The following is an 18,381-nucleotide window of genomic DNA, read 5'->3' as shown; positions in this document are numbered from 1 at the left end:
CATACTTTATACTGAATAAAAAGATTATTTAATTGTTGTAGTAACACTAATATCAGGATTTAGAATTGTCTTTTATTATTCATTATTTGGTAACAAATTTTTACACTGCAATATTATCTGTTAAAAAAAAAAAAAAGCATTGCATCTTTCCAGAAGTGGAAGAAAATTCTTATCTATCTTTTATCTATCCTTTAAAATGGAATTAAATGTTCATTAGAACACTATAATGATTTATGTTTTTCATGAACTTTTAGGAACTTTCATGGTGACAAGAGATATCTCTTTCTGTGAGAAAATTAGATACTGTTCTTTCTGTGACTGGCACCCCATTTGGTGGAAACTCTTCTAGTCCATTGCTTCATCTATTTATAAAAGTGCCAAGATATTGCCATGACCACAAACAATGAGTAACAATTGACAGCTTTCTAGACAGGAAATGGACTGTAGTGGTCCACAAAAAGATCCATTGTTTTGACTTCTTAAGGTCCTAATGCGCATGTTTGGATTTTGGACATTTCATTTCATGCAAGTGTTTCTCTCTGACCATTAAGAGATTGTTTCACACAAAAAATTCAGAGAAAACATGAATGCCAACAATAATGGGAAAGTAAAGATTCGATGGAACAGTATTTTGACTGATAAGTATATGAATGGTCTATTTTAACTGCACAATATTAAACTGATGAAGGCTGCAAGAAATGATTTCACTGCAAACTGTATTTGTTGTAGCTTCATATTATTACAGTAGTTGTATTATTTTGGTTGATCTATAGAAACAGTGGGTCAGACCATTGAGAAAATTAATTAAACATGTTAAACCTAATTTTTCCTTACTTTGAATGTTTTTATTAATTTTTGGAAATAGGTTACATTGATTTAAGTTAATACCAACACTATTTAAGGAAAAATTCTGGCCAGATTTTGAAAAAGATCGGGGCAGATTTTGAAAAAGATCCGGCCGGATTTTGAAAAATATCCGGCCGGAACCGGAACCGGATAATTTCTCACTATCCGGCCGGATAGTCCGGCCGGACCGGATATCCGGTGCATCCCTACATATAACCTTTGCTCTTTTGTGTGCAAGATTTCATTATCTATTGGCATCATTCTATACAGGATAAAGGGATAAAGCATAATCTGATTTGCTACTTGAAAATGGTGGAAACCTCTAAAGTGTGTATTAAATTAGGGCAAGTAATATTACAGTGAATCCTACTAACACATAACTGACAGTACTCTTCATGCTTCCCTTTACCCTCCTACTGTCCATTCTTCCCCTATCAAACTTAAACACTGTCATGATTAATTGTCTGTGTCCTTGTGTCATAGCTAGCTCTGTTTAATGCATACCCAAGGTTTGATCAAACAGTTAAATTTAAGTACCAAATTTTAGAGCTAAGCTGTAGTAACCATCCATTTAACACTATAACATATATGGCTATTTACCAGTTGTCCATATACCCCTACATCAGATACTGAACACAATGGTTTGGTTGTAAACTTCCTCCCTTTGTTTTCATGGTCCAAAACATATTCTATTCCATTTTTCCATAAAAGAAGAAAATTATAGGTTGGAAATGCCTCTACCTGTTCAAAATACTTTGTAAACTAAACAGGAACAAATAAAAAGTTTAACACAACACTAATATGAAAGTTAAATAAATGATAATTCCTTTCCAAACAAATACTAAGTTCAAAAGTGACTAAACATGTTGCTTTATGTAAATATAGAATATTCATTATGCCCTTCAAGCCAGTGCTGTATGCCACTCCCATCACTACCCATCTCACAACTATGCCTAGGTGTGCTGATGAACAGTAAATAGTAACCTTTGTGTATCCAGATACTTTGGATATCACCATGGGATCCATCTTTGACTAGCTGCTTGACAAATAATTATGGTGAAGTTATTTACACGGCAGTTTGATGGATTGTGAGGGCTTCTAGTCCTTTTAAGTCCACCCTGTTTGCAAGGATTAACCACAACCATTTATTTAAATTAGGAAAGGCTTGCCTTTGTTATTTCTCCTGACAGCCTGGTGAAAGTAAGGTGAAAATAAAAGAATCATTAGTTGCTCACCAACCTTTGACCAAGCTCATGTGTAGCATCCTTTCCCTTTTGAAAGGACTCATAATACCTCTCTTGCTATGACACCATCATGATCACACACTTACAGTGTCAGTTTCAGGAGGCTCTGGTTGAATGTGGATCCAGTTGTTTCTTTTCATGCCCAGGTTCCACCTTGGTTGAATATTCTTAAAATGAGTCATTTTTGCATATGAACTTTCATAATGTAATATATCTTGCCATTGTATTCTAGGATTACCATCCATCAGTGACCTACCTACAGAGGTAACCAGGACTACTACATCAGTAACCATTACATGGAGACCCTGGAATGAAGAGACTGATGTTGGTGATCCTCCTGTGGTGGCTTACATCCCATACTACAGGATGGATCCATCTCAGGATTGGATGAGTGGATCAAGGATCCAGTCTGACCAAACATTGGAATATGCAGCAACAAGTCTAGAGTCAGATAGAAACTATACATTCAGTGTAGCAGCAGTCAGAGCAGGCGAGGGTGGAGAGGGACCCAGAGGTCCACCAGTAACCATCAAGACACTCTGTATTGGTAAGTAGGTAGTATTCTGTTGAATACCACTGCTGCAAAATTAACAAGAAGTACTTTGCCATTAAGTTCAGACAGTATTGCCTTAATTGCTAAAGAGGATATAAGGATGGTCATAGTATTTGACCTAGCTTTGATAAATGTAGTAGCCACTTTAAGCATCCAAACATTTGTATTAACCACAGTAAATACTGCTTTTCAATTGCACCTATAAACCTGTCAAACTCAATTGAAAGGCTCAAACATCCAGTATGTTTGATAACCATTATAACAGTTATTCATTTTTTTCATATTCTTGGAGCTATCATATTAACACACAAAATAAGTGGATGTTTATTATTAGTCAAAGGAAATTGAAGCATACAATTCTGCTCCTTCCCAGGACATGATTTGATGTTCGTGGAAGTCGGTGAAAATCATTTTTTGACAAGTAACCCAACATTTTAAATGCAATAAGATACAAGACTGGTTAAGGTCGAACAAGCCTGTTATTAACTCTAAAAGATGGAATATTCTCCAAGCTGATTTTAGGTTACTTGCATTTGACAGGTAAGTGACCTTGTATATGCAAGTGACCTTGTACACACACACAAGTCAGCGTGTGTGTTCATAATGTAAACACAATATCTCAAAAACAGTAATGCCGGCAAACTTGCCAACCCAAGTAGCCTCCAGATAATGAGTAAATTAAAGGTTACTATTTTATTTTATTCTATATGGGACAAAGGTCACATAAGATCAGCAGATAGCAAATGCAAAATACTGAGAATGCTCTTTATCTGAAGAACTGTAACTTAGATCAAGTTTGCATACATGCAAAGTGCATTGTTCTAAGAATTTCATCATTAATAGTAAGGGAGGGGAAGAAATAAACTTATGTATCATATTTTGTTTTGATGTAATAATGATCTTATTCCATTTGTGATTGTGCTTTTTTGTTAATATTATGTTACTGTCACCATACATAGGAAGAGAGTTAAGTTATGTACATGGAAAGTGAGAAGAAACATTTACTATCACCTGGTATGACTTCCTTATGTTGTTTTCTACAGATGTTGTTCCACAGATGGTCACAACAACTTTAACTGCTACAAATGATGTGACTGTGACATGGCAGGTAAGATAGTTTGAAATGTAGGACTGCTTTTGTTGGCAAGGGGTGTTAATCAGTGTAAAATTAGGAGATTTATTAATTGGAGAATAAAAAGTAAACCTTGTCGTTATTATCATTAGCGACAAAAGATATTTAAGTGTAGATGGTTTTACTGCTTCTATGTTGAAATCATTTAATTAATTAGATCAATTTAAGCTTTGATTTGTCATACTGTCATGTACTGTTCTTGGCAACACTTAAGACAGTTGTACCAGTAAGTAAAATATAAACATTAATTTATGTTTATAAAAGTTTGACAGATGCTGTCTGATAATCTTGTGATAACATTATTCCTGTGATAGCTATTGACTTTTCTTGATATGGGTGACAATCAATGTCTAAATGTATTACATTTAGACATAAGATGCTTACAACAGCAGTTTCATGAATGTGACATTAGTATTAAAGGACTGTATAGTTTCTATTTTGTACCTCTATTATGAAAAGAGTATCCTTTGAAAACTGTATGGTTGTAACTTTGTGCCTTTTTTTCCAAGTCATTTTTATTTAGTATTCACACATAATTAGATGTATTTTAATTGAAGAGTTCAACTGTATTGTTATCAGAATATGGGCTTCTCCTTATTAAAGAGTTAACTATTTGATCCTTGACATAAAACTTTTGTCCTAAAAATTTCATGTATTGTACTTTATTATTGTCTTCTAAACTTTTGAAGTCTCTGGTTTTACTGTACTTTTTACTTGTGATATTTCATTGTCCATAGTAAAGTTAACAAGGAATGTCACCAGGTTTCTTGTAGGTTCTTAATAGTTGAATAATGTATGACAAGACTCTCAGAAATTCAACACAATGTGCAGTTTTAAAATGCTATTAGTAAATTTCAAGGTTCATTTAACTTTATTCAGTGTAACAGCTGCCCTGATTTGAAGTGCCTGTTGAACTCATGTTAAAGCAAACAGGGAACCTCTGTGGTCTGGAATTTGAAAAGACAGTTTAATTACTATAGATTGAAAGAGAAGTATAACTGCAAAGCAAATGTTGAGTTTTTAGAACAAAAACATGCACTGAGTTTTAAGTAATGTCTTAAAAAAGAACAAACTTAGAAAGTTCTGAGATGCATTTATGAAACTTGAGTTTAACTCAATTTTAATGTCATTATCCATTGATGAGTTTAAAGAGAAGAAATTAAGTCCTCATTAGTGGCCCTAAATGTCATGAAGTCTTACATGATGTGCTGGTAGTTACTACATGATATTTATGGAAAATACAAGAAAAAATTATAGAAGAAAATAACAGATTCAAGGAAGTGAAAGACCAATACTTCAGTGTGTAGTCATTAGATAACTGTATCATGCAGTGGGGAATACATGGATTAAAAGAAATTATTCAGGAAATGGTTTGTCATTTCTTGTATTTAATATCCTTCCTAGTATTAAAGTCAATGTTAAGATTAGTTCATTATATCAGTTGTGTAACCTGATATGCTTCTATTGTTACAGTTGCTTTGATTTTCTTGACAGCTATTATGGTAAATTGGGATGATCAGTGTTTGCTTTTATTGGGTTTTTGTTTTTCTTAACAGTTCTTTTTTTCACATCTCACTACTGTGTAAGCTGCTAGTTCACATTATGTGCTTTCCTTTTAAACATAACAGCAACCAACGGTGCAGTGCAGTACTGGAATCACTCAGTTTACTATTTACTATGAGATAGAGGGCGATGTTTCTTCCAGACAACAGGCTGGAACAGCAGATCCTAATGCTGAGACTTTTACAGTTGATGGATCACTTCTAGAACCAGGGACAACCTATAACATTGCAGTGACTGTCACTACAGACCAGGAAAGTGCTCTGAGTGAAGGACTTAGTGTGACTGCAACAAAACCCACTGGTAATCTAGACAGGATCAATAATAATTTGGGAATTTATCAAATGCTTTACAAATTTTGTTTTGACATTCTCGATTGAGTCGTATTATTTACTAAAGTCTATACGTTTTTCAAAATACTGCTTGTAAGTCATAATGACTCTTCCATGACGTACCCTTTTAGTGCCCTGGTATTCAACATTTGTTGCATATTGAACCCAATTTTCACATTGATCATCATGGTAACCCTCCAATAGTGATCCATGTTAAATTGTGGCCTAAGACAGGGATCTACAAGGGAAAGGGCATCCTCCTCCCTTTTGAGAAACTTTTACATGATTAAGGTTAAATGGTGTTATATTTGATATTTTGTAACTTTTGAAGTATTTTATGTTGACATGTTTCTCCTCTTTATCTAAAGACAAATGCCTACATTTTTTCCTTTGGAATTTTTTGGCAACCCTAAAAAGGGTTATGACCTCCAGTATGAATACCAGGACTTTTATGTAGTATTAAACAGATGTACCCGTGTTGCGACCAGATTTCAATGAAAGTTATTAGCATATGTTCAAGTATTAGGAAGACTTTCTGTTTTCATATTGCTGCATTCTTTGTGGCTTCTCTTGTCAACTGTTGACAGGAAATGTTATACTCTCTATATCTTAATGTCCTCTATATTTCACCATTTCATTGATGCACATTTTAGTATTTTGGGGATTTTATGTCATGGATGTTGATCCTGTCTTTAATAGTGCTATGTCTTTCATTTAACTTAAGCTCAATAAGCATTATAACAAAGTGTCTATCTGCCAGTCAGCATCAGTTTAAAGTAAGACAACCATTCCTCACTTCCCATTTGCTAGATACTGACAGAAGTTACCAACTTTATGGGCTTCTTTAAATTAACTTTTACACAAAGGTAGGTTAAAGGTCACTTTAGGATTAGGAGGGTGCACACATGAGATCCTTAAAACTTATCATTCTCTTTGGAATTTAATCTAATGTAGATGAAGATTTATGACATTGGACAGTTGATTAGGAGGGACAAAGTCATATAAGATTAAGAGGTGAAAGATAAGTTGAACTTCATAACTGACCTACATGTGAAACATCTTTGAAAAGTTATTGTGTTTTAATTTGTATTGACTAATGTTGGTATCAATCATCAGTTGCTATATGGGTAAAACAAAGTGCAGTGGAATATAAGGTCAGATTAAAGTTTTTTTTTCTTATGGGACATTGGATAATTTTGGTCATGTGACATGTTTAGATCAATTTGAAAGTGTAAAAAGTAGCCAAGAATCTTGACTTTTCCAATCAGAACTATATACAAGCTCAATCATTCTCTTAAAATTGTCCCTCTCTCAAAGGAAAGGGATCTTTAAGTCTCTTACAAACTTCCATAATTTCAAGGTCTACGACAGTGTTGTTAAGAGCTGCAGGTACTTTAAATTGTATTAATGTTTGGTACTGATACACATGGAATAGTTCTCTGTTTGTGTTATGTGAGCCATATGTTAAGTGTTACAGGTCAACTGTGAGCTGTAACATTTCTGATGTTGTGTTTCACAAAACCCAAAATATGTCTACCAGACTGTGTATGAACTACTTCTTTCATATTTTTGTCTTATCCGATACAGGGTCTCCTGGTAGCTTGGTTGCCATTATTATTGGTGTGGTTATTGTAGTCCTCATTGTGCTAATACTATTGTTGCTGATTTTCATTGTCGTCAGGTTAGTATAGTGGCTTAGTTTTCCACCTCCATAAACATACATGCATTTCTCCATTGATAAACTTATCTGGGCATCTTGTGTAAATTAGAAAGTATTACATTATTTTGAAATTTTGTGGTTTTGTGGTCGATGGTGTTTGGACATATAACAAGCTGTCAATACATGTTTGCTGTAGATGACAGATGAGTCACTGGTTCTCTCCACAGGAAGAGGAAAATGGAAGACCAACCTGATCCTGTCTATGACCAACCTCTGAATGATATTGGTCAGTACAAGCCTGCTTGATTTGAATACAAATGTGTGTAAAGTGTAAGATAAGACACAGGTTTAATCAGGGAAATACACCATTTTCACCATCATGCATTTATAAATAAAACTTCTTAACTCTATGCACAACTTTAGTATTGCAAGATGAAAGATTTGAAATTTAAATTAAAAGGTAGTCTATATGTTGTCTATTTAGAGATTTTGTCATGCTAGCATCTCACTGCGCATATGTAGTAAGTTTGTTTTCTGTGATAAAATTAAAATGTGTAAACTATAACTTCCCTCTGATATCACAAATATATCATTAAATATTACTTTTCTTCCTTCTTTTGGTTTCACATCTTCTAGGTAAACAATCAGGACCTTCTGGTAGTACCGATCATTCTTCTGGGGCTGTAAACATGGCCCTCAATGTGACTGAGGTTAAGAAAACTAAAGAGAGTGCAGTAGCCAGTTCCTCAGTCCCTGATGAGGGTGGAATTTATGGCAACCTTGAACCACCGAGTCCCATCAAAATAGCAGACTTTCCCGAGTACATCGTGAATAACATAAACAAAGTAGAGCATGAATTTGGGGTAAGATGTACTTCAACTTCATTCTGGCTATTTTTTGGGGTTTCTTGTTGCCAAAATTTGCAGCCATAAAATGACTTGTAGTCTATAGCAGACATCATTTTGGGTGGGGGAGCTGGGGGGGCTGGGGTTTTGGAAGCTCTTTTCCTGATTGTTCGTGTGTCTGTTGATCTCATTTTGTATCATAAGGTGCTTGGAGCTATATCTTGCATTTAAGCTAGTGTCGAAGGAGCTGTCAAAGTTTTCTCCAGTTTTCCGTTTGTAATGGAAGAAAAATATTTTATAAAATCAACTGTTAAAAAGTGTGCAGTTAGCATTTGTCATTTATTGAACCCTACTCTAGTTCAATATGTTATTAAATCTGAACTAATCAGTGTTTATGTAAAGTCACCAATTTTGCCCTTTTTTATTGTTGTTGTTGTTGTGTCAGCTCCTGGAAGGAGTACAACAGAAGCATCCATGGACTGTTGCGGAAGAGGAGTTTAATCGAAAGAAGAATAGATTTAGGAACATGTATCCATGTAAGTGTTCACAAATGATCATTAATTCCCTGAAAACATGTAAGAATGATATTAGAACATGTAGCCCTGTAAGTTTTCATTCACAGATGATCTTGTAAATATAAATATAATAGAAAGAAGAATAGATTTAAGAACATGTATCAATGTAAGTTAAGGTGACCATATTTTCCTGACTGGAATCGGGGACATTTATTGCGTGACTGGTATGGGGGGGTCTAAGGGGAGGAGGACTTGGAAAATTTCAAGTGCCTAAGGTGCTTAGATGTAAAATGGTGATACTTAGAAGCACTATTTAAATCAATTTTATTTTTCAAAATGTAGCTTTTTTTAGATGAAATTCACTTACTTTACATGGTTGTTTGAGAGCTTGTCAGTTGCTCACACTATAAGTGTTGTTGTGTCGCCGTAGTTGCCAATTATAAGGTCGAAAGAGTGCTAGGCTAGATCGATCTAGCATATTTTTAACAGTGTTTCCACTTTACACTGCCCCACCTGTTCCGTTCGGCGCCTGCACACTTGACTAAATTTTGTTTTTACACTTATTTTAATAATACTGTGGGATATTTTCGAAATTCCTGAACATTTGACGAATCGGGGACATTTTCGGGGACACTTGTTCATCTGGGACAGCACACTGTAATAGGGGACTGTCCCCGAAAATCGGGGACGTCTGGTCACCTTAATGTAAGTGTTCATGAATGATCATGAATTCCCTGAAAACATGTAAGAATGATTTTAGAACGTGTAGCCATGTAATTTAGGTTTTAGAACATTTATCAATCTTAGTATTCATAGTTGATACACTAGCAGCATAATGACATGGTTACAGAATTCTATGACAGTATCATAATAACTGATATTGTTTATTGTTGTGCTATTGTAGCGACTGGTGTGGAACAGTCTTAACATTAGTCTCTATTCTTTGACAGATGATCATTGCCGGGTAGTTTTGCCTAAGTTACCAGGTGACCATAGTTCTGACTACTACAATGCTTCCTTTATTTTGGTAAGAAAAAGAATAGTAATTAGATTTGATCTGAATAAAAGCTACCAATCATTCTGCGTGGAGCCTGTTGTCATGGATATATTTTATTTTTGTGTTTTTGTAAAAGTTTCTTGTTCAGTTGAGTTGCATATACTATCGTGTATTTATATGTTTAAATAGCACATACACCAAACACCTATTATTAAAAAACAGTAAGACTCAATTGTCAGGATGGATATAGCCTATAGAAAGTGCATTCCCATGGCCATGGTACAAAAGAACACACATATATAAATAGGTATAAAGTCCTGCATATCAAGATGGCAGTAATTTTGTGGTTCCATCAAAGATGATTATCATAATGAAGGACTAAGGTTTGACTCAAAAACTTGACTTAGTAAGCTATTATCTCTGTATGTTCATCTGGTTACATAAAAATTCCATGTAAATAAATAATGATGCATAATTATTGTTGTTGATCTCTCTTCAGAATGCAAGAGATGAGAGGGCTTACATTGCATCTCAAGGTAAATATAATCATCGTTATGAAATAGAATGAGATCAAATTATAACTTTTCATAGTTTTATGAATTTCTCTAGTTGGAAATATTGTAGAGTCTAAATGCAAGTACCCAAGCAACATGCTTGATCTTTTAATTCCTTGCTAAATGCAAAGGGAATTTATTGGACGGTGACTTAATAGGTGTGTGTGAGAGACATGAGTATGTATTTATATGGTGGCTTGTTTGTACAAAACAAAATCTAAAATACTTAGTAACACAGCGATTGCTCATTACGTAAAGCTTTGACAAACTTCTTATTCCCTTAGTAGATAACCTAAGTGCAAAAAGAAGTGTAGTTTGTTTTTTTCTGGTGAAGGTCTAAGGTCACTGTGGTCGAGAGCTAGAACCCACAATGAAAACACATTGTAAGGAGAAAGCTTGCAAAATACAGTTAGTCTTCATGAAATTGATTTGAAGGTCAACAAAAGTGTATGAACTAATGTAATCACTTCAACTCAGTAATGATCAAACAGGGAAAATCATGTTTTCATGTTGCAAATTGTATCTTTACATATTTGACAAGGATTCAACTCTCACAGCCAGTAGATTACCTAGTTCATTACCTACTCTGCCATCAGTTGGAAGGTTATGGAACCCAATTCTCAGGGTCCGATTTGAACCCTACGATAGATTAGGATTGAGGATGCAACAGTCCCTGCTCTGTGTTTTAAATTTTTAATGTCAACACAGCTAGCTATGGGCTCATTCGAGATAAATGTTGATCTTTTAATTCAACAAAATAGTATTAGGCATTAATAACAATGCTGCACATCACATGCGTTGACCTTTTAATTGCACAGTCGTTTTTCTAATAAACAAACCTCAACTTCCTGTTCTGTGTTTGCAAGCACTGGGTTGGATAACAATCACAAGGTATATTGTAAACGTGTGGAGGTTCAAATCTATTGAACTTGTTTTAATGTTTGAAATTGAAGTGATTGGTCTGATGCCTAATGAAAATATGGCCTTCTCTCATTAATCTCTTGGCTTTTATCCTTGCTAGCCCCAAACAAAGCCTCCGTTGATGACTTTTGGCGCTTGATTTGGGAACAGAATGTTCAAACTATTGTGATGCTTGCCAACTTATATGAAGCAACAAAGGTAACCTCTAAAGTCTTTTTATCATACAGTACTGGTGTTGTTGGTTAATTACTTTAAAGTTTTCTCCTAATAAAAATACTAAAGAATAATATATAAACTGGAAAAAAAGTTATATGTCAATTATTTTCACCTCAAACATTATAGCTCAATGCTGACTTTGATTAAGATTTTCTGTGGAATTCAGTAACAGGAATGCATTTTTGCATCCTACATAAATTTAAAGCATTCACATCTTTGGTGTGATATATTGGTGTATTTATATTTGGTGTGTTATAATGGTAGATGCATTCCTAAAGAATATCTGCTGTTTTTAGAGTTGTCATATTTTATTGACTACAAACTAATTGAAATGTCTGCAGGAACGTTGCCTGCAATACTGGCCAAAAGAAGAAAGTGAAACACAGTCTTTTGGGTATATCGATGTGACTTGGACCAAAACGCAGCATTTTGCTGACTATGAGATCCGCACATTCTCTGTGAAAAGGGTAAGTCAGTTCAGTAGAAATGTATACATTCTATGTATGATTACCTCCAGAATCCATCAGGCTAATACATCATCATACAGTACTGTCCTTTCGTTGCTTTTAGCCTATTAGTCCCTGTTAAGCTGGCTCCACACTGCCAGACTGATCACAAACAGACACACCTCTCCCACAAGGCTGCATGGTTAACTGGTCTTGTGACTTAAACCGGGTCTTTGAAACCATGGTACCATACAATACTTAAGCAGCATGAATGCTTTGAAGTCACTAATTTCTGGAATGATGGGTATTTAAAATATTTACAAATGATTTTTTTTAAGGTGGATGCAACTTAATGATCCTCAGTTAAATTTAAACCTTAAATCAAGTTCAAACAATTCTGTAACAGATAGGAAAGAGTATGGTCCAATTTTCTTTTTCTTTTGTGGTCTATTTTTAAGCCAGAATAGGTCAATGTAAGTATTGGAACCGGTAAAACCCGGTTTATTTTGCAAGTGTGTTTAGCGAACTGTTTCACACAGTTAACTCCAATTGAGAAATACTGTGTCACAATTTCATTTCATAGATACTACTGCAGTATTGCACCTGCTCGTAACATTAGGCTAGACACTATTCATAGATAGGGTTTTAGGGGGCATATATGACATCATCTGGGGCATGATGAGGTGCTCACCAAAGCATCAAATTCAGTGTAAAATTTATGCAAAGAAAATGGCAAAAAAGGAAGTGAATATGGCTTAGTATTATTTGCAACTTCCTCTAAAAGATATAACATATACTGCTGCAAAGACAACGAATACAAGGTTAAACTATTTTCATTCCCGAATACTTGAGCCTTTGTGGGTGCAGGAAGAAAATTTTGCAACTTAGACAATTAGTTGCATACGAAGTACGTAATGAAAAACTGGTTTTCGGTTAAGAGTGGTTTTAGAATGTAACCATAGGTTTTTACTTCAGCAAAAAGTGTACAGCCTTACTCAACCGTTGTGAGGAAGGTTTCTGTTGGCGTGATTACAAAAGACTCATAGCACATGTTGCGGTTCCTAGCATTTGTATTGTAAGTTCAGGCTATTATTATCTTCATCCATTCAAGACTTATGTGCTTACCTGTCAAATCCCCCCCACCCACCCATACCCCACTTCCATTTATTTGCAAGAATGATTTCACTTGTTACATGACACCAATTACTTTGGAAAGCCCAGTGAGATGTGGGGTATCATTAAGTAATTTGCTGATCTGGAATGCAAGACAATGCTTAGAGCGTGAATTAAAAACAATCTTTGGTGTTCTATTCTGCCAAGGCAATCTTATAGAGTCATCCATAACATTTTTAAATATCCGACTCATCTATTCAGTGCAATAGGATCATCTTCAGTTTAAATGATGAATTCGAAATAAATGAAAACATTTGGTTTTATTATATACATATCACATACTTTAATTTGTGAAACTTTAAACATTGCTTCTTTTTCCTCTTTCAAGGATGGAACAACTCGTGATATTGAGCAGTTACACTTCACGGAATGGCCCGACAAAGATATTCCAGACAATGGGATGTGTCTTGTAGAGTTTGCAAGACATTGCAAGCTGATACATTTCAACAAACAAACACCATATTTGATTCATTGTAGGTAAGATGTATCTAAAAATGGCTACATTTTCTCCTGTGCTTCCATCTTTGTGCTACTATAATAAAAATAAAACAGAAATATGATCACATATGGTTATTTGTCATGGTACATGTCCCACAAAATGAACAGATAAGTGTCCTTAAAGGAAAATTTCACAAGTAGAGATAAAGGGATAGCCGAGATTTTGACAACAAGTTTGTTTGTCAAGAACAACATGTTCTTTCCAAAGTACAAGTTGTGAATCTTTTCTAAATCTAATTGGTTGTTTGGTGACCTGGACAATTTGGAAAGAAAAAAAGAAAATTAAAGACTGTTCTGTTGTAAATGCCCCAAAGTTAAGGACAGCAGCCTGTCAGAAGTCGGTTTTTTATATATTGTTTTGTCTCATGTTTTTAGTTTGGTGTATCTGTAATGACTTCATGTACAGGTAACGTGACATCACCAAGCGGAATTAGATGTCACAAAGGTGATATGAGCCAAGATATTTGCATTGATTTTTTTGAATAATTAAAAAACTTGGAAAACGGCAAAGAAATTTATGGCTAGTACAGGATAGCCATAAATTACCTGGCTCATTTCCATCGGCTAAAATTTCCCTGTCCGTTTTCTGCCATTTTACTTTTAACATGTAATGTAAACAATCTGTTATATATTTTTTGGTAACTGTAGTGCCGGCATCGGTCGTACAGGAACATTCATAGGTCTGCTCTCCATGATGGATGTCCTTCAAAGTGAGGAGTACATTGACATCTTTGCATTTGTCAACAAGATGAGGGAGAATCGAGTCAATATGATCCAGACCAAGGTTTGTATGTCCATGATTAAAATCTTACATTGACTTCACTTTTACGCTATTTCTCACCAACTGTCAACTTTGTAAATCTTGAATGTTTGGAAATTCCTGTTGCTATAGATAAAGTCAACTTGATGTCCAGCTCCTTAGTCCAGGCTACATGATTTGTATTTTTTGACTCATTTTTGTTTCTCTTGTTGCATATTACCTTAAATGAATGAAAACTCGTGAACAAAATGTCCTACATTTGCTTTTTGCATTTTGTATTTCTTCTGAGAAGCTGACTAAAATGTCTCTCTGCTAGACTAGGTCATCCAGCCACTTTTTGCGGCTTTTATGAAGACAATTATGTCAAGAGTCAGTGTTTAGAGTGCATCAGCAATCTTATCAGTTAATCATTGAGATTAATCTGTATGTATTATATCTTCTTCAATTATTTGATTATGTTTGCACAAGACATGATGCATAGCTGGATTGATGTGATAAATTGATCGGTTACATCTATTAAACTGGTACATTGTAATGGAATACAGATAGCACAACGTTTATGTCAAACATTTGATATATGATATAGTTAACCGTAGATCTTTGAACTATGTGTAAATGCATGTGTAAACCATGAAAGGTTCCCATGTTTTTTGCGGCAGTTGTGATGATGATTTTGACCCCATAATGTTGACATTGATCAAGTGGATTGATAGCATATCATATAGGGTATGAGTAAACGGTTAGGTGAAAGTTTGAGAGCATCTCATGGTTTGGTGGTTCTCTCTCATAAGGATGATAGGAAATGCCTTTAATGTCTCCTCCAGATGCAATAGTGTTTTGTTTGACAATATTAATTCTAGCCAAAAACTATATAAGGGTTACTGAAAGTTGTAGTATTCATGTCAAAGGTCATTCCTTTTGTTTTATAGGTCATTTGAGGTCATATTATGCAAACTTTGTAATTACAAGAGAAGGAAAACTTGGATACATGTTTCACATATTCTGTATGAGGGTTTCTCACACCGAGTGCCAAACAAAGTCTTATTGCTTGCTGTGGAGTTCAATGAATATTCCATGTCAATTAAACAGAACAATGGCATTCAAGAGGGAACCTTCAGATTCGTGAAAAATCTAGTTTAATTATTTCATCAAAACCTCTGTGAATTTTTGCATGTCTGTTTCTTTTTTGTTAAAAACAAATAAGTTAATATCTATTACACAACATCTTAAATTGTTTCTCTGCTTTTTACATTTTCTCAAAAAATCAATATTCCTTGTTGTATTACTTGTTACACAGCAACAGTATCGGTACCTTCACACCTGTCTGTATGAATTCCATTTGACAAGAGATTGTCAAATTCCAGCTCGAAGCTTGTCTCGGTTCAAAATTAAAGAAAACAAGGCTGCAATTCTCAGAGAGTTTCAGGTAAGAGTTGTATGGTTTTATTACCTCTAACATCACAACAGGTTGATCATAACTATTAGATACGCTTCTTAAATGCCTATGAAAATGTTATGTTCAATGTTCTATGACTCGTTCAATTGTGCCAACGCTTTTAAACATTATGTTTGATTGTTTATATATATTGGAATTAATTACAGACAGTGCTACACAATATTTAGAGATTGCATGACAAGCTAAACAGTTTGCGGAGACAGCATAAAATATTAAACAGTGTGTAGACGTACCATAACAAGTTTGAAACAAAATAATTTGAGAGATTGTGTAAAAAGTTACATTGCATCTCATGTTAAGCAGTGTCTAGAGATAGCAAAGCAAGTTTGAAACTATATGTAATGATTGCATAACAAGTTAAACAGTATGTAGAGATTACATAACAAACTAAACAATGTGCAGATATATCATCACTAATGGGAAACTATGTGTAGATAATAATGAAACATTTGAAAGTAGTTTTATGTTTCAGAATGTAGTTTGAGGCTATTAAGTATTTCAACCATATATTGGAAGGTAAAATGTGTAACCTATGTCCTACAAGTTTGGTTCTTACTTATTGCTTAGTTCAATTCTGTGTATTTAATTGTGTGAGAAGGCTCATAGAGGACCATGGTACACATCTACATATACTGTAGTAACTAGTCAATTTTACTTTAAAATAATTTTGATTGTGTTTAAGTCTGTTAGAGGACTGGGTCCTAAATATATCCATGATATATTGGTAACCTCTGACCGTAGCAGAAATACGTTATTGATAGAGCCTTGAGTTAAATCCTCATATGGGTATCGCTGGTTTGCCAAGGCTGGACCTAAAATGTGGAATAAGCTTCCTGACAGCCTTAAAGAAATCCAATATGCTGCTACTTTTAAGAGGCAATTAAAACACTACCTATTTGTGAATGGTTCTGATTTCAGCCAGAATCTCGACCAGGTTTAACTTTTGTATCGTTACTTTGAGATTTATTTAGCTGTTTTCCAGCACAGCAGTGCACACAGTTTTGTGTAGAAGTTGTGCTTATAAGCCTTTATTATTATTATTATTAATTGTGCCTTTTGTATTTCCTGATACTGATCTGTGATATCTTATCATGGTATCCGTTTGATCCTTCAGTTACTTTCTGAGATGGAGAAGAGCATGACCACTGACTCACATGAGACAGGGAGAACCACAGACACTTCGGGAAGAGGTAGTTCCTCAGACTCACATGAGACAGATTGGAGCATGGCGAGAGAACATGCCCCCAGAGACCGATTTGGAAACATGGTCCCTCGTAAGTCTTCTATTTGGCTTACATATACATGTTTCAGCTTTCCTCAGTTCCATAATGTAGCTGCAGTACTGTTGTAAAACAGCTACAGTACAGTACCTTATAGCCTGATGTTGTTGTTATTCTAACAATGCATATCTATTTTATAACACAAATCGTACCAGTACCAGTCTGTGAGAAGCTATTCATAGTTGACCTTGAAATTTGCTTCGTGTTACTAAATTCGAAGATTAAACAATGCAGGTTTTCTGCGCAGTTTTTCGGACAAACAATCAGTCACCTTAAACAAATATGAATTCATTGTTGGTCCTAGGTGTTCAGAGTGAGTTGTTGCATGCATTGATACAGTAATTGAAAGAAACTCAAAACTTCACACCCTCAATAGAGTAGGAATGTCTTTAGGTGCATTTAATGAAAATGGTTTTGACAAGAAAACTTTGGTACCTTTATGGTCCTGTATTATTTGTCTAATTAAAAAAGATGATTGTAATATAATATCTTCAAAGAGATTTCAACAAATTCTAGTAAAGAAAATTGTTTGTGTTGATATAGTGTTCAAGATGTGAGAGTTTATTTAATGTTTTAAATAATGTGATCTTACAGAAGCACATGTGTAAAATGTTAAGCAGTTGTTGCTTTTAGATTCTCTTGATTATAGAGTAAGTGCATTCCTCTCACGATCGGTTGTCATGTACTTTTTTTTTAATTCCAGTTGAAAGACGTAAAGTTTTCTTGATCAGCAGCAGCCCCAGTAACCCTGATAACTACATCAATGCATCCTTTGTCAAGGTAAATCTAATTACTGTGTTTCTTCTTGAGCCAATAATACATCACTGAATAAAAGAAGGTGTGACATTGTTTTAATGATTAACATTAATATTGAATCGGAATGTAAGAATACATGGTTTATATCCTGTGTAACAATTGTGTAGGTTGGATTTACCTCCTTCAATAACGGTTCCTGTTGCGTTGTTACAATTAAAACTTTTGGATGCATCTCAAAAGTTTTTTTTACACTTCTTAAACAAATTGACAGCAGAAATCTGGTTAAATGTTTCCCAAATTTGAACAACCAAAGATTATATGATATCATATAGAAATTCAAATTTAAATTCATACTTGACAGATTCATCTTGTCCAAGAAACCAGGTGTAAGTTTCAATAAATTGAAAAAATTTGTGACCATTTTTTTTTATGAATTAATTTGATGTTATTTTAGAGTTATGAGAAGAAAGATGCCTTCATCACCACCCAGTCGCCTCTCCCAAACACCATTGAGGATTTTTGGAGGATGATTTACGACCACAAGTGCCGTACTGTGGTGATGTTGAACCAGCTAGATGGAGAAGACAAGGTAAATCTTCTGTTATTCAAATCTCTATGAAAACAAATACCTCAGAAA

At 34.6% G+C, this 18,381-nt stretch overlaps 1 protein-coding gene across 1 annotated transcript in view; it reads left to right on the top strand.

The window, feature by feature from the left end:
* Window positions 1-18,381, top strand: part of LOC139978204 (uncharacterized) — a 98,854-nt gene that overhangs the window by 69,706 nt on the left and 10,767 nt on the right. Inside the window, exons 17-33 of the mRNA XM_071988146.1 lie at window positions 2,323-2,637; window positions 3,687-3,751; window positions 5,404-5,638; window positions 7,255-7,348; window positions 7,555-7,613; window positions 7,964-8,190; window positions 8,618-8,708; window positions 9,638-9,714; window positions 10,184-10,220; window positions 11,260-11,357; window positions 11,717-11,842; window positions 13,323-13,471; window positions 14,141-14,276; window positions 15,550-15,678; window positions 16,823-16,982; window positions 17,692-17,768; window positions 18,199-18,333. Coding sequence (XP_071844247.1) covers window positions 2,323-2,637; window positions 3,687-3,751; window positions 5,404-5,638; window positions 7,255-7,348; window positions 7,555-7,613; window positions 7,964-8,190; window positions 8,618-8,708; window positions 9,638-9,714; window positions 10,184-10,220; window positions 11,260-11,357; window positions 11,717-11,842; window positions 13,323-13,471; window positions 14,141-14,276; window positions 15,550-15,678; window positions 16,823-16,982; window positions 17,692-17,768; window positions 18,199-18,333 — 2,210 coding nt within the window. The remainder of the gene's footprint in view (window positions 1-2,322; window positions 2,638-3,686; window positions 3,752-5,403; window positions 5,639-7,254; window positions 7,349-7,554; window positions 7,614-7,963; window positions 8,191-8,617; window positions 8,709-9,637; window positions 9,715-10,183; window positions 10,221-11,259; window positions 11,358-11,716; window positions 11,843-13,322; window positions 13,472-14,140; window positions 14,277-15,549; window positions 15,679-16,822; window positions 16,983-17,691; window positions 17,769-18,198; window positions 18,334-18,381) is intronic.

This window comes from Apostichopus japonicus, chromosome 2 (genome assembly GCF_037975245.1).
Source record: "Apostichopus japonicus isolate 1M-3 chromosome 2, ASM3797524v1, whole genome shotgun sequence".
Classification (NCBI taxonomy): domain Eukaryota; kingdom Metazoa; phylum Echinodermata; class Holothuroidea; order Aspidochirotida; family Stichopodidae; genus Apostichopus; species Apostichopus japonicus.
This window is presented reverse-complemented; position numbering and strand designations above follow the sequence as displayed.